This window comes from Oryx dammah, unplaced genomic scaffold, assembly GCF_014754425.2.
Source record: "Oryx dammah isolate SB20612 unplaced genomic scaffold, SCBI_Odam_1.1 HiC_scaffold_25, whole genome shotgun sequence".
NCBI lineage: Eukaryota > Metazoa > Chordata > Mammalia > Artiodactyla > Bovidae > Oryx > Oryx dammah.
In genome coordinates this window covers 94,927,544-94,944,641 of record NW_024070209.1, presented here as the reverse complement: position 1 = coordinate 94,944,641, position 17,098 = coordinate 94,927,544, and the positions used below count along the sequence as shown (strand labels likewise).

Sequence of the window (17,098 nt, the reverse complement as noted above, 5' to 3'; positions counted from 1 at the left end):
ATTTAGGTGACCCAAATCCCCGTGGGCTATCTTAAAGGAGCTAGGATATTTTCATTTCCAGCGGTTGTTAGAAATGGTTTCTGAGAGTTGAGGGTGCTTTCCCGGGTGTAAATTTCTCTGCGCGATCTTTAGGCCAATTCAAGCTTTGGCGCTTTAAAAAGCTGACTCATTCCACAATTAGCATTTGTAACTATGGCAGGCACTATGCTGAACCTGCAAGGAGATCAAACCAGTCAATCCTAAAGGAAATCAACCCTGAATATTCATTGGAAGGACCAATGCTGAAGTTGAAGCTGGAATATTGTGACACCTGATGAGAAGAACCAACTCATTGGAAAAGACCCTGATTCTGGGAAAGATGAGGGCAGGAGGAGAAAGGGAGTACAGAGGATGAGACGATGGTTGGATAGCATCATTGACTCAATGGACATGAGTTTGAGCATGTTGGTGAGTTGGTGATGGACAGAGAAGCCTGGCTTGCTGCAGTCCATGGGGTTGCAAATGATCATCTGAAGAACAACAATGCTGAACCGGGCAAGCTTGCCCCCCCCCCCCCCGGCCTCTTGGAGTTTACAGTCTTAACTAGAGAGAGACAGAAGGAAGGAGGGAGTGAGATGAAACAGAAAAACCAATAACTAGGTACATTTGTAAAAAGTGCAAGGAACAAAAAGTTCATCAAGAAGAGTATCTATTCTCGTGGAAGTTACTCTTCTTTGGGCTTCAGTGTCACCAGTCTGTAAAATGGAGCTAATAAGATTTCTGTCACAAGGCTATGGTGAAGAATACACGAGCTAATATTTATAAAGGGCTTAGTGCCCAGTGACTGACACAGAGCTTGGTGTTCAGTGTTTAGCAGCTGAGTCGTGTCTGACTCTGCCTCCCTATAACTGCAGAATGCCAGGCCTCCCCGTCCTGCACCATCTCCCAGAGTTTGTTCAAACTCATGTCCATTGAGTCCATGATGCCATCCAACCATCTCGTCCTCTGCTGCCCCCTTCTCCTCCTGTCCTTAATCTTTCCCAGTATCAGGGTCTTTTCCAATGAGCTGGCACTTTGCATCAGATGGCCAAAATATTGGAGCTGCAGCATCAGTCCTTCCAATGAATATTCAGGGTTGATTCCTTTAGAAATGACTCGTTTGATCTCCTTGCATTCAAGGGACTCTCAAGAGTCTTCTCCAGCACCACAATTCGAAAGTGTCTGTAAAATGTAATGCTATTCCTAGCTGTAAATGAACTCTAGACACCAGTCCTGAGTTAGAAGTGTTCATCTGCATTATGTTAGTCTCTTTCATAACCACAGGTTCCCCGGTGGCTTTTCAGAAACTGGAGAGCTGGTTCAACTGTGTCTATGCTCCTGAGAAACCCACAATCAGGAGGACTGAGTTATATCCTAGGAACTGGAAGAAACAGCTAAGGAAGGAATCCACAGGAGCTCCTGTGGTACAGAGCTTCAAACTATGCTCGTGGAGTGGGGAGTGGACAGATGTACTGGGGGTCACATACAGGCTCCAGGGCTAACCATCTAAACTTGGCATTTGGCAAGTTCATTAGCCTCTCTGAGCTCTAGGTTCTCCATGTCTAAAATGGAAATAGTAAATTATCTACCTCAAAGAGGGAGTAGTTGAGAGTTAATAGTACAGGTGAAAGACCAACTTGGTAAATCTTTTTGCTACTTGAATCTATTACAGACATATATTTATTTATTTACTGGCCACACTTTATGGCATGCGGGAGCTTAGTTCCCTGACCAGGGACTGAACCAATGCCACCTATGTTGAAAGCGTGGACTCTTAACCACTATATTGCTAGGGAAGTCCTTCCAACAAAAATTTATTGACAAAATGGAATTTGCAGTCTGCTGCTCTCTCTACAGCTCATGTATCTATTCCAAACACCTGGAGTCTTTGTGAGTTCCCTTATTAATGGAAGAATTTCCATGACTGCCAAAGAGGAGTTTCCTGCTCTCTTTCAGGAAAGAAAACTAAAGGCCAGGTTGGCTCTGCCATATGTCCATGTGCATCTAGATGGAGATTTCTGCTCACAGCTGCAAATTGCTCTGATGTTCCTTGTGTCTTTGAGATAAATCTGTTTCAAGGTGCCATGCTGGAGTTGCACATAAACAAGAAAAATTGGAAGAGGTTTGTGGGCAAAATAGCTACCAGTTTTCTTTTTATTATTGGAATATAACTGCTTTACAATGTTTTGTTAGTTTTTGCTGTACAACAAAGTGAATCAGCTATTAATATATGTATGCATATATCCCCTTTCTCTTGAGCCTCCCTCCCACCCTGCTACAACCAGTTTTCATTGTGGGACCTGTCCTTTCAGACTAGAAATTACATTTCAGAAAGTGTTGGAAAGAACATTTTTTTTTTGGAAAGAACTTTTGAGATCTATTTGTAAACTGGAAGTTGAGGCCCAGAGAAGTTAAAATGACTAACCCACTGAAATGGCAGAACCAGGAGCCCAGATCTCCTGTTCTGTGCACGGAAGACTAAGAACATATTCCAGTCAGCAAGCTCTGTACACTCTGTCGCAGACCACCCAGTGTGCCCGTCAACTCTTCTAAGAACTCATCCAACACTGAGAATGTCAAGAGTGAGTTTTTCTGAATGAGGTGAGTCTGCCAGGAGGGAGCTTCTAACTGCCAGACAGTTTGGTAATGTGAAGACTGCCTCTTATTTTCACTGGAAGGAGATACCATCTGCCTTCATTACCTACCTGTTCACTGACTTATCAACAAGAGAAGCAATGAGGCTCGTGACACCTTCCTTTCAAGCATTTTATTGTTTTAAAGAATGTTCATATCTATCTCCCTGTTTTTCTTCCTCCCCAATTCTGAGAAGAAACCTTTTTTTAATTTTTAAAAATTTATTTATTTGCCTGTGCTGAGTCTTAGTTGCGGTATGCGGGAACTAGTTCCTCGACCAGAGGACCAGAGATTGAACCGGGGCCCCCTGCCCTGGGAGTGTGAAGTCTTAGCCACAGGACCACCAGGGAATTCCCTGAGGAGAAATCTTAAATAGGATGAATTCCCAGTTATTGAGGTTCAAAGATGAAAAGTGATTGTCAGTTTCTTCAAAGAGGACTGTTAAAAAAAAAAGTCAAACACCAATAACATCTTTTCCTCTTTTGGGATTTTTTTTTTTTTTCTTCCAAAAACTCTGAGCCTATTATCTCTATACTCCCCACCCAAAGTCGTCATCTTCTTTTTTTTTTTTTTAATGTTTATTTATTTGGCTGTACCAGGTCTTAGTTGCAGCATGCAGGATCTTCTATCTCCGTCACGGCATTCAGGAGCTTTAGTTGCAGCATGCTAATCTTAGTTGCGGTGTGTGGAATCTGGTTCTCTAACCAGGGATGGAACCAGGGCCCTCCATTAGGAGCGCAGAGTCTTAGCCACTGGACTACCAGGGAAGTCCCCTGCTTAAAGTCTTATATGTTACCTCTTTAGAAAGACCTTTTCTGCTCAGCCAATATTCAGAGCTAACACCTTGCATTCACTGTACACAACATTGTTTTAAACCCTTTCTATATACCAACTCTATTAAACTTCAGTACAAGCCTAGAAGATAAGTATTCTTTTTTCCCCTACATATTGAGGAGGAAGGTAAGTATTCTTATTTACTCCCTATGAAGCAAGCACTGTTATTATCTCCACATTGGAACTGAGAAAACTGGAGCACAGAAAGGATAAATAACTTTACCAAAGTCACACAGGGAGTACTAGAACCTGGGTTTGAACTTTAGCCATTTGGTGCTAGAGTCTGCACACGTGATGTCCATATGTTGCCAACATAATGGAGGCCTCTTCTACTCCATTTTTCTTACTCGTGGCACCCCATTTTCTCCCTTTTTGCCATGAATTATACTTTGCAATTAATTCTTGCTCATTTATTTTTGTTATTAGAATGTATTACCCATAGGGCAGGAATCTTACATGTTTCATTTATATCGTAGGTGTGTGCGTGGTAAGTCGCTTCAGTCGTGTATAACTCTGCGACCCTATGGAGTGTAGCCCGCCAGGCTCCTCTATCCATGGATTCTCCAGGCAAGAATACTGGAGTGGGTTGCCATGCCCTTCTCCACGGTCACAGGTACTATATAACTATTAATTGAATAAATGAAGAAATGTATGCTTGTGGGTGCCATTCTGCAACAAAGTTTTAAGGATTAATTTTACTTTGAAACAACTTCATACTTACAGAACAGTTACAAGAATAATACAAAGAAAAAAAAAAAAGAATAATACAAAGAACTTCACCCAGATACCTCAATAAAATTTAACCAGATGTCATCAAAATACACTTTAGGGCCAGAGGATGGATCCAGGATTACTTGAACAACAAATATTTATGGAGCACCTGCTGTTATTGGGTTATAGAACTGTCTCCTAACTGGTCTTTCAGCTGCAGTTGTTGCCTCCTACACAGCAGCCAGAGAGATCCTTTAAAAACAAGTTAGATCGTTACTTCTCTGCTCAAAAGTCTGCAATAATTCCTCATTGCATGAAAAGTAAAAAATCAGTGTTCTTTTCTCTCATCTCCTCTTCTACTCCTCTCACCTTGATCCAACCACACTAATCTTGCCATTTCCCTAAGATTCTAGACATGCTTTTTTTTTTTTTTAATTGTAGAGTCTCTGCATCAGCTGTCTTTGTAATTTTTCTCAAGTAACTACAGAGCTATCTCCTCTGCTTCTTTGTTGGTTCCTAAACATGCATCACTACATCTCCCTTACTGGGCTCTGTTCCTTTTTTCCCCCTAGCAGTTACCAGAGAAGGCAATGGCAGCCCACTCCAGTACTCTTGCCTGGAAAATCCCATGGACGCAGGAGCCTGGTGGGCTGCAGTCCATGGGGTCGCAGAGTCAGACGCGACTGGAGCGACTTAGCAGTAGCAGCAGCAGCAGCAGCAGTTACCACTTTATAATATACTCTACAGTTATTTACTATAGTTATTATGTTCTGTCTCCTTTACTAGAATATAGATACAGGATGAGGATATCTTTGTCTATTTTGTTTGCTGGATACCCCAAGCACCTACAGGGTACCTAGCACATAAGAAGTGTTCAGTTAATAGCTGTTGAGTGAAGGAATGTTGAAGGTGTACTAAGTGCTAGGTCCTGATTTAGGTGCTGAGGATACAATAAAGAAACTCTCAGCCCTCGTGGGCCACCCAGACCTATTCCAGCCTTGGTTCTCCCGCCTATCCCTGTGAGAGCTGGACAAGTTACGTAACCTCTCTGAGCCTTCCTTTCCTATCGAGTGCTATGAAGATTAGACAGAAAAAACAGTATCTGTATAGTATTTGGCAAAAGAAGAGTTTAAACATTTGTTTCCTTTCTTTCCAGGCTGGAAAGTTGGTAGCCTGACTTCTCTGCCAGTTTAGGCAAGGTTTTCATACTGCCTTGGCAACCGTGCAAACAGGTTACTCTCTGGCCAGGCTTACCCCATTTTTAACTGAAGATATTCTGGCGAAGAGAATGCTTAAAAGAGTAGGCGTGAGAAACCAGGGAATGGCTAACGTCACCTGCTTTGCCGTTTTGCATCGTAAAAGCCTCCCTGGGTCCCCAAAGAGGTGAAAGTCAAGACGAAGAGAAGGAAAGGAAAAGAGGAGCAGCTAGCCACTATAGAAAACTACAAATCCCAGCACTCCCTGCGGCAGATAACTACGGGTCTCAGCGGGTTCCGCTCCCCGGACCCAAGGGGCCTCTTGGGGGGCCTGCAGCCTGGGTTCAGCGGGAGAGGGCGTGGGGCGTGTCGAGGCAGTGGGGAAAATCGGGTCAAGCTTGACGCCGCTGCGCAGACGCCTCTCACGGGCCGGACGTGACGTAGGGAGGGTTCCGGCTTCGGCCTCCGCCGCTGCCGCCGCTGGTACCGCCGCGGATACCGCCGCCGCCGTCGGGGCTTCTTATTTCTAAAATGGCGCCCCTGGACTTGGACAAGTACGTGGAGATAGCGCGGCTATGCAAATACCTACCGGAGAACGACTTGAAGGTAAGCCCGGCCGGGGCGGGAGCGCTGCTCTCGGGGCTCGCCCCTTCCGGCAGTGGGGCGCCCGCCGGCCCGCCCTTCCTCTGTCCACGGGACCCCCCGGCGGCATCCCGTCCTATCAGGGTGGAGGGCCTAACGCGATGGGAGGCGACCGGGTCCGACTTGGTGTCACGCGGGGGGCAGGGAGAGCCCAAGACCCCCGAATGCTGTCCCGGTTCTCTCGGGGGGGATCCCGAGGGATGTCGCGGCCTCTGCCCCCGGGTTTCCCCCTCAGCCCTCACGGCTTTGCTTGCAAGGCACCTCTCCTTTTACCCCGACCTCGGCTCTCGCGGCCCGGGGTCCTCCCCTGCAGGGGCGGTGACGGGAGCGCGGGGTGGCCGGCGTCTGACAGGAGGTGTCGCCGGCTCCCGGAACGCAGCCCTAGTGTGTTCAGGTGCCTGAGGAATGGGTATGGGAAGGGGCCGGGGGTCCCGAGCGGTCTGGTGGCGATGTGAGAACGTCAGGTCGTCCCTCTTTCCCGAGCGCTTCTCCCAGTTACTTTCTGACAGTGTTGGTTTTCTCCTGCTAATTCCAATATGAACCCGTTTTCAAGTACATCGTTGGGCTGTAGTTTAAGTGGATAAAGTAGGGGGCTGTCAATAAATACAAATACTTTTATGTCAAGTCCACCCTCCCCCGAAATCTCTTCTTAGCTCAAGATTGAATTTTCAGAGTTTTCCAAGGGAGGAGAGTTGTTCCTTGCACTGCCGAGTCCGAGTAACAGTAAACCTCTGTTTGAGTAAAGGAATGAGTGTAAGAATAAAGGAATGTAAATCTTTGGGCTACTGCTCTTTTTGACAAGTGTTTCTTTGCGTTTGTTAAAACCGGTTCTTAGGCCACTAGCAGTCTTTACCGGTTACTGCTAGTGCCTGTTTTTTGTTCATTTAAGTTGATTTGTTGTGTGCTAAGTGGGTAAACTGTTGATAGTTTTGAGTTCATTTTATTCTTTAAGCCGTGAGTTTAAAGCAGTTTATCTTTGTGAGTTTTCTTCTCTTAAGGAAGATACTTTTTTCCATCTTTTGGTACAGGGAGTTGAACATCTGTTAACAGTATGCAAAATGCTTGAGGCCACAGGAGCTGTTGTGAATATAACTTATTTGTACTTAGATGTTAATCATATGTGCTATTTGATAGGAGTGTCATTCTTGTCCATTTCCCCCTTTTTTAGCAGGATAATTTAATTAAAACGGGGACAAAGCCAGTAATAATAAAAATTAACTTTTATGCTCTTTTTTTAAAAGTTATTTTTATTTGTTTGGCTGGGCCATGTCTTAGTTGCAGCATGTGGGGTCTTTAGTTGTGGCATACAAACTGCTAGTTGTGGCATGTGAATCTAGTTCCTTGACCAGGGATTGAACCCAGGCCTCCTGCACTGGGAGCCACTGGATTACTAGGGAAGTCCATGTTTTTGTGAGAATCATTTTGAAGCTTCTTTCTGCTGTATGACTTTTTAGAAAACAGGAATTTTCCTAAGGGGGGGGGGAACCCAACATTTCGACCCAGTTCATTAGAAAACTAACCAGTTGTCTTTTAGTAGCATTGTTAATTCCATTGGTGAAGTTGGCTTTTGCATGTCCGTGTAATGAAGTGGCATTTTCTGTTCTTTAGCAGTTTTAACCTTTATGTTTATAATGAGTAAGGTGTTGCTTATTATGAAACATATCTTGATCTTGGGTATTGAAATGATAGGAAAGATAGGTCAGCTGAGTTTTCTTTGACCTCTTAGTTTTATAAACATCAGATTTCCTTCCCAGCCTAAAATAATGTATTTGTTAAACCATTTCATTTCCCTTTGCAGCACAATGGGACTGTATTTAGTGTGTATCTGTTTCCTAGTAAATCCCTCCCCCTGCTGCCAATAGTAGAAAAAAAAGAATTCTAAATTTTTCTATGTAAGTAGAGGCTTTTCTTCTTTGTCTTGAAAATATTTTATCAGATTAATTTTCTTGTGCTGCATCTCTGGTGTATTTAAAGAAATTTAATTCTGTTTCTCCCTCTTGGCATGAAGTGCAAACTAAAATTAGGTGGGCCAAGAAAGTATTCCAGGAGCATTTCTTCTGATGCTTTAAAGCCAAAATAAAATATTCTATCAAAGGAAGAAAAGAAATCATTGGGGCCACTTAATGATCATTATGGAAAAGTTTTGTTCTGGTAGGAAAATAGAAATTTACCTGTGGTTTGAATTGACTGGAAGTTGGAGATACTAAATAAAATAATAAATGCATAGGATGTTCTAGATCTAGTCACGATCTCTCTGTATCTACCTTGGAAGTAGTCAGATCACTAGTCCTGGATCAGAAGTACATAACTGTTTTAAGAAATAAGGATGGTATGTGAAAGTGTGCGGACCACAGGGTAACCTTTCTTAAAAAAAAAGAGTTCATGTGATTCTCACCCACTATAAAGATTTCAGAGAGGATCATAGAAGACACAGATTCCATATCTGGCCAAGTGGAAGAAGGAATGATAAAAGACAGGCTTACCGAATACTTACACTTAAATATTTTGGCATGAGAAAGGATTTGTAAAGTGGAGATTGTCTGATCTCTCTGACAGTTCTTAAAGGTGCCATGTAAGTAAAGAAATGGCACATCCAGTTGACATTCAGTTTTTTCTTTTTTTACTGAAGAACTGAAGATGATTTCTGTGGTCGGGATTGGGAGAATCCTAGTGTCTGCATCAGACATACAACACAGGAATAGTAACCACTTCTATGGATTAATAATTTAATGCAATCTTTTTGGAGCTCACTTTTATGTTTACTCTGAGCCATCTGTTTTTCATGTAAGACCACCTGCTCTGCAAAGTTGTACCTCTGTTTGAAATGCCTCCATAAAGCCTCAGAGAATCCTCCCTTGCTTTTTTCTGAGATTTGATGGAGAACCTTTTGCACCTCCTTGTTCGGCCTCTGTCTAATTTAACAGATTCTCATATGTGGTAGTCATGATCCTTCTAGGCTTGAAGCCTGTTAGTCTTGCCACTCACTTTATTGCCTATCTTATTGATCATTCTGTTTACCTGAGTTATTTGGTTTTGCATATTATCTTTTCAGGTATTGCAAGGAAAACTGAACACAGTACAGCAGTTAGAGATAGACCATGGCTTTGTATAGGGCTAAAATAGTGTTTTCAACTCCTTCTGATAATGCTTGGCATTTTGTCTTGTCTTTTTGGCCATAGAATCACATTCTCTCGGATCTTCTGAAAATAGTCTGTAGTACTGCTGTCTAATAGAAAGAAAATGCTCATAAATGTGAGCCTCAAATTATATTTACATTTTTAAAAGTAAAAACATATACAGGTGAAATCCATTTTTAGTAGTATTTTATTTAACACAGTTTCAACATGTAATTAATATAAAATAACTAGTGTAATATTTTGTCTTTTTCTGTATTAAGTTTATGACGTATGATATATATTTTACATTTATGTTGATAACACATCCCAGTTTGGATCAGCCACATTTTAGGTGCTCAGTAGCTACATGTGGCAGTAGGTTTCCTATGGGACAGTGCACGGTTCTAATGACTCCCCAGCCCCTTTTCTAGAATTTCAGAACTGAGAATCAGTGTTTACCTAGTTCTGTATCCTCACTTTGCTGACGAGAAACTGAACTTCGTAGAGCTCATGATCTGCCTGAGGCTGTCCAACTAATAAGGAATTAAGTTTGAAAGCCTCTTTGTGCAGAGCTCTTTCTGATACAGTTAATAACCTTTTTAGGGTGGCAAATAGCATATTTTTCTAAATACTGTATGTCTTCCACTTCATCACCTTCTTTTACTTTCCATTCTGAGTGGACTCATTGGAAAAGACTTTGATGCTGGGAGGGATTGGGGGCAGGAGGAGAAGGGGACGACAGAGGATGAGATGGCTGGATGGCATCACTGACTCGATGGACGTGAGTCTGAGTGAACTCCAGGAGTTGGTGATGGACAGGGAGGCCTGGCGTGCTGCGATTCATGGGGTCGCAAAGAATCGGACACGACTGAGCAACTGAACTGAACTGAGCACATTGGAGTACTCTCTTCTGACTATATGCCTTGTACTTCCCTGCATCTTTGCTTCTGCTGAGTCTCTTTCTTTCACCTACTTACTTAATACTTACATAGCAGAGATGTTAACTTATTTAATACTGTGTAAGTTGGGTGTTAACATTTGCCCCATTTTATAGACAGGTAACTCAAACACAGACAAATTAAGTAACTTTTCAAGTCATATAGCTGGTAATAAGTAAGTGGAGGAGCGTGGATGCAAACCTAGGCAGGCTGGCACTAGGGTTCACATCCATAACTACCACTTACGCTTCCTTTATATACCACCCTTTATGCCCCTTTATTTTATTTTGAAAAATATTAATTGTTTTGGCCTCATCACGTGGCTTGTGGCATCTTAGTTCCCTCACCAGAGGCTGAACCAGGTCCACAGCATAAGAGAGCCGAGTCCCAGCCGCTGGACCGCCAGGGAATTCCCCTCCATGCCCCTTTTTAGCTCTAGCTCAGATGTCACTTTCTCCATGCAGGGCTCTTGGATTCTGCAGCCAGAATAATTAGTAATGGTTAGAATTTACACAGCTACTTAGTTTTCAGAGCACCCTTCTGTCCATTCTACCACTGTGATAGAACAGATATCAGAGCCAGGACTTGATAAGGTTTATGTGATTTTTGCCCCAGTGACTCAGCAGAGTACATATCTGAATTTATTTGCTATTAAAAATTTCCGTTCTGCAATTTCCTGGCTCCGTGCTTTCACTGCCAGGGTCTGGGTTCAGTCCCTGGTTGGGGAACTAAGATCCTGCTAGGCACTTGGCAAGGCCAGAAAAAAGAAATTCCATTCTTTTTCTATACTGACCTTTGCCCTATAGCACTTTTTGTTCCATTTTACTACCGCTTATATGGTTCTGTCTTGTATGATAGTAAGTATGCCTGTCTTCACCATTAGACTACAAGCTTTCTGAAGGGCTAGGATCATATCTTGTTTATTTTGGTATTCTCTACAGTCTTAAACACTACCTTGTATGTACTGCATTACAACAGACATTTCTTTAAATGTCCCCTTGTATCAAATATTATTCTCTGTGGATTCTTGAGAGAGAATTTGGTACTTCTCAATGTCTTTGAGGGGCTTTCAATGTAGTAAAGGAGATAGAAGGGTAAACAGGTGATCGTTGCAGTGTGTGGCAGTGCTAAAACAGAGAGCTGTTCATCATATCAGAGAACATAGAAGAAGCAGCATTTAACTCTCAAGCCACACATAGTTTCACAAAAGGAGGAGCAATGAGAGAATGAGTTTTTTCAGGTAGACAAAACAGGAAGGAAAGAACGTGAAGCAGAAGAAATGTGTACAGTGGTATAGGTTAATCCCCAAGAACACAACTCGACGTAGTTTGGTATGGCTGGAGGCGGTGCAGCAAAGACAGGCAGAGGCCACATCATGGAAGACTAGGCTGATACACATGGATTTTTCTTTTAGATGGATAAACACTTCCAAAAGTTTTTTTTTTTTTTTAATATTTGTTTACTTATTTGGCTCTCCTGTGTCTTAGTTGTAGCATATGGGATCTAGTTCCCTGACCAGGGATTGAACCCGGGTCCCCTGCATTGGGAGCGCTAAGTCTTAGCCACTGGGCCACCAGGGAAGTCCCTTGAAATGTTTTTATATTTTAGGGAGAAACAAATAATCATACTATGACTTTGTGCTATCTTTTAAAAGATGGCTAACTAAAAAAGTAAAGTAGGTTGAAAGAAAACCGTTCGAAAGTAGTAGGAATGTGACAAAATCAGAGATGATGTCTGAATCGAATTTGGGAAACACTACATAGACAGACAGCAACCATAGAGGAGGCTCCTTGAAAGAGTTTTGAAGGGGACAGTGGCACGTTTTAGAAGTATTCTGGCAGCATTGTGGACTTTGGACTGGAACGAGACAAAAATGCCCTCGAAGCAGCAGCCAGGTGACGGGAGAGCTTTTGAGGTAAGCCAGCGTCGGGTGGCTGTGGCGTTGAAAAGGACATGAAGGAGGCACAACAGGACCTGCTGACAGAGTGTGTGTCTGGGGTAGGGGAGAGGAGCTCAGGGAAATCTCTTAGTTTCTGGCACGGATTACTTAGTAACTGTGATACCTGGACTAAGGAATACAAAGGAATTTGGTTTGAGCCATACTGGATTGGAGATGCTGCCAAGCCAAGACACTGAGTTAGAAATGTTGAGAAGACTCTTGGATCAGTTCTGTAGCAGGTATTCACTGATTGCCAAATGTGCTGCAGACATTGTTCTAATGTATTAAGCTCACGAGAAAGGTCTAGATCAGTGGTTCCTAATTGGAGGTGATAGTGCCCCCCGCAAGAGGATATTTGGCAATATCTGAAGACATTTTTAGATTTTCGCAGCTGGGGTTACTGTGGCTATCTAGTGGATGTAGGGGCCAGATGTCACTCAGTCACTCTTTGCACCGCCATGGACTGCAGCATGCCAGGCTTTCCTGTCCGTCACCCACTCCCTGGAGCTTGCTCAAACTCATGTCCATTGAGTCGGTGATGCCATCCAACCATCTCATCCTCTGTCGTCCCCTTCTCCTCCTGCCCTCAATCTTTCCCAGGATCAGGGTCTTTTCCAGTGAGTCAGTTCTTTGCATCAGGTGGCCAAAGTATTGGAGCTTCAGCTTCAGCATCAGTTCTTCTAGTGAATATTCAGGATTGATTTCATTGAGGATTGACTAGTTTGATCACCTTGCTGTCTAAGGAACTTTCAAGTGTCTTCTCTAATACCATGGTTCAAAAACATCAATTCTTCTGTGCTCAGCTTTCTTTATAGTCCACCTCTCGCATCCATACATGACTACTGGGAAAATCATAGCTTTGACTAGATGGATCTTTGTCAGCAAAGTACTGTCTGCTTTTTAATATGCTGTCTAGGTTGGGCATAGCTTTTCTTCCAAGGAGCAAGCGTCTTTTAACTTCATGGCTGCAGTTGCTATCTGCAGTGATTTTGGAGCCCAAGAAATAAGTCTGTCACTGTTTCCATTGTTTTCCCATCTATTTGCCATGAAGTGATGGGGCTGGATGGCATGATCTTCGTTTTTTGAATGTTGAGTTTTAAGCCAACTTTTTCACTCTCCTCTTTCACGTTCATCAAGAGGCTCTTCAATTCCTCTTTGCTTTCTGCCATAAGGGTGGTGTCATCTGCATATCTGAGGTTATTGATATTTTTCCCGGCAGTCTTGATTCTAGCTTGTACTTCATCCAGCCCGGCATTTTACATGATGTATTCTGCATATAAGTTGAATAAGCAGTGACAGTATACAGCCTTGATATACTCCTTTTCCAATTTGGAACCAGTCTGTTGTTCCATGTCTGGTTCTAAGAGTTGCTTCTTGACCTGCATACAGATTTCTCAGGAGGCAGGTAAGGTGGTCTGGTATTCCCATCTCTTTAATTTTCCACAGTTTGTTGTGATCTACACAGTCAAAGACTTTAGTGTAGTCAGTGAAGCAGAAATAGATGTTTTTCTGGAATTCTCTTGCTCTTTTGATGACGGATGTCAATGGATGTTGGCAATTTGATCATTAGTTCCTTTGCCTTTTCTAAATTCAGCTTGAAAATCTGGAAGTTCTCGGTTCATGTACTCTGTTGAAGCCTAACTTGGAGAACTTTGAGCATTACTTGGCTAGTGTGTGAAATGAGTGCAATTGTGTGGTAGTTTGAACATTCTTTGGCATGGATTGCCTTTCTTTGGGATTGGAATGAAAACTGACCTTTTCCAGTTCTGTGGCCACTGTTGAGTTTTCCAAATTTGCTGGCGTACTGAGTGCAGCACTTTCACAGCATCATCTTTTAGGATTTGAAACAACTCAACTGGAATTCCATCACCTCCACTAGCTTTGTTTGTAGAAATGCTTCCTAAGGCCCTCTTGATGTTGCATTCCAGGATGTCTGGCTCTAGGTGAGTGATCAAACCATCATGGTTATCTGGGTCATTAAGATCATTTTTATATAGTTCTTCTATGTATTCTTGCCACCTCTTCTTAATATCTTATGCTTCTGGTAGGTCCATATCGTTTCTGTCCTTTTATTGTGCCCATTTTTGCATGAAGTGTTCCCTTGGTATCTAATTTTCTTGAAGAGATCAGTAGTCTTTCCCATTCTATTGTTTTCCTCTGTTCTTTGCATTGATCACTGAGGAAGGCTTTCTTTCTTTTTTTTTTTTTTTGAGGGAGGCTTTATCTCTCCTCGCTATTTGGAACTCTGCATTCAGATGGATGTCTTTCCTTTTCTCTTTTGCCTTTTGCTTCTCTTTTTTTCTCAGCTATTGGTAAGGCCTCCTCAGACAACCATTTTACCTTTTTGCATTTCTTTTTCTTGGGGATGGTTTTGATCACAGCCTCCTGTACAGTGTCATGAACCTTTGTCTGTAGTTCTTCAGGCATTCTATCAGATCTAATTCCTTGAATCTATTTGTCACTTCCACTGTATATTCGTAAGAGGTTTGATTTAGATCATACCTGAATGGTCTAGTGGTTTTCCCCACTTTCTTCAATTTAAGTCTGAATTTGGCAATAAGGAGTTCATGATCAGAGCCACAGTCAGGTCCCAGTCTTGTTTTTGCTGACTGTATAGTGCTTCTCCATCTTCGGTTGTAAAGAATATAATCAGTCTGATTTTGGTATTGACCATCTGGTGATGTCCTTGTGTAGAGTAGTTTCTTGTGTTGTTGGAAGAGGGTGTGACCAGTGCTTTCTCTTGGCAAAACTCTGTTAGCCTTTGCCCTGCTTCATTTTGTAGTCAAAGGATAAAGTTGCCTGTTACTCCCCGTGTCTGTTGACTGCCTGCTTTTGCATTCTAATCCCCTATAATGAAGAGCACATCTTTTTTTGTTGTTAGTTCTAGAACGTCTTGTAGGTCTTCATAGAACCATTCAACTTCAGCTTTTGGCATTATTAGTTGGGGCATAGACTTGGATTACTGTGATATTGAATGATTTGCTTTGGAAACGAACAGAGAACATTCCGTCATTTTTGAGATGGCACCCAAGCTCTGCGTTTTTGCTCTTGTTGACAGTAAGGGCTACTGCATTTCTTCTGAGGGGTTTCTGCTCACAGTAGTAGATGTAAAGGTCATCTGAGTTAAATTTGCCCATTCTGGCCCATTTTAGTTCACTGATTCTTAAAATGTTGATGTTCATTCTTGCCATCTCTGTTTGACCACTTCCAATTTATGGACCTAACATTCCAGGTTCCTATGCAGTGTTGTTCTTTACAGCATTGGACTTTATTTCCATCACATGTCACATACACATCTGGGTGGTGGTTTCGCTTTGGCTTCATCCCTTCATTCTTTCTGAGAGTTACTTCTCCACTCTTCTCCAGTAGTATATTTGGCATCTACTAACCGGGGGAGTTCATCTTCCAGTGTCATATCTTTTTGCCTTCTTATACTGTTTATGGGGTTCTCAAGGCAAGAATACTGAAGTGGTTTGCCATTCCCTTCTCCAGTGGGCCACATTTTGTTCTCTCCACCATGGCCCGTCGGGTGGCCCTACGCAGCATGGCAGGACAGCACACCCCCACAACAAAGAATTACCAGTAGTACCGTGGTTGAGAAACTCTGATTTTTACTGAAGATACAGATATTTCCTTATGGATTATAAGAGTGTGGATGTCATTATCATCTTGGATTTCCACTCTTCATTCCCAGTGATTTGTATTCTAGTAGAGACTATTCGGAGAAGGCAGTGGCACCCCACTCCAGTACTCTTGCCTGGAAAACCCCATGGACAGAGGAGTCTGGTGGGCTGCAGTCCATGGGGTCGCTAAGGGTCGGACACGACTGAGCAACTTCCCTTTCACTTTACACTTTCCTGCATTGGAGAAGGAAATGGCAACCCACTCCAGTGTTCTTGCCTGGAGAATCCCAGGGATGGTGGAGCCTGGTGGGCTGCCGTCTGTGGGGTCGCACAGAGTCGGACACGACTGAAGTGACTTAGCAGAGGCAGCAGAGACTCTATTCAAAGGCTGTGTAAAATATAATCTTAGATTTTTATTTCTTAAGAAATTTTATAAATCCCAGTATGTAAAAGTAAATAAAGGAAATAGTATGTTTTATATAACAAGATCAGCTAAACAAAGAATTACAAAAATTGTAAAACCTAGTGTATTTGAGGGAACAAGAGGGAACAGGGAGATAAGCAGAGGATGGAATGGAGCTGCAAACAGGTATCTTGAGGAAAAGGTAGAGGAGGGAGAAAAGGTCTCCTAAGAATAGGCCCATGAACCTCTACTTATTGTTACTATTATTAGCTTCCCTGAGCAGGGATGGAGCCCGTGCCCCCTGCAGTGGAAGTGGAGTCCCAGCCACTGGACTTCCAGGGGAGTCCCAGCCTCTGCTTTTTCAGAGATTAGGAATTAATTAGTCACCGTGGGGAGAAATGGATAGTTTGCCCTAAATTTGGGATAAGATTAAGAATCTTGCCTCAGTGACTGTTTGGGGCAGTAAAAGAGAAACCAGGCTTCCTACAAACCCAGCAGCAAAACAAATCTGTGAAGACTTTGGAGGAGCCTCTCCCACGGCAGGGTTGGGCTGTGTGTGTGTCGTTGATTGACATACGTAGAATTGGTACTGAGATTTCACAGACTACTTATTTTTATGTGTGCTTGACATGAATTTATAAGCTGCTGCTGAACTGGAGAGATGAGAGGCATGGCTTTGGCTTAGAGGCTTAGTGCTCTAAATCCTTAGTTGGGACTGCAGAAGAGGCAGTTATAGGAGACAGCTGTTCCTTTACTCAAGTTAGCGTGCCTGGCCTCGGGTTGAAGGTGCTGCCTAGGTAGTTTACATGGTTTCCCTGGACGCTCACTGACTTTTACGATGGGCAGGGTTTCACAGTGATGCTCTTTAGCTTATGGTCTGCTGCTACTCTCAGATCAGCACTGGGGGGTATGGGCCGGTCACCAGAGGTGACTTGCAGTTCAGGAGGCACTGTGGGTCAGGAGAGCCAGTCATATTTGGGTGCAAATTCTGGCTCATTCATAATGGGAGCTGTGGAGTCCCTCATGAATCTGTGCTGTGATTAG

At 43.0% G+C, this 17,098-nt stretch overlaps 1 protein-coding gene across 1 annotated transcript in view; it reads left to right on the top strand.

Annotated features, from left to right (window-relative positions):
* Window positions 1-4,172: 4,172 nt before the first annotated feature.
* Window positions 4,173-17,098, top strand: part of PPP6C (protein phosphatase 6 catalytic subunit) — a 42,345-nt gene continuing 29,419 nt past the window's right edge. The window contains exon 1 of the mRNA XM_040225115.1: window positions 4,173-5,999. Coding sequence (XP_040081049.1) covers window positions 5,925-5,999 — 75 coding nt within the window. The 5' untranslated portion in view covers window positions 4,173-5,924. The remainder of the gene's footprint in view (window positions 6,000-17,098) is intronic.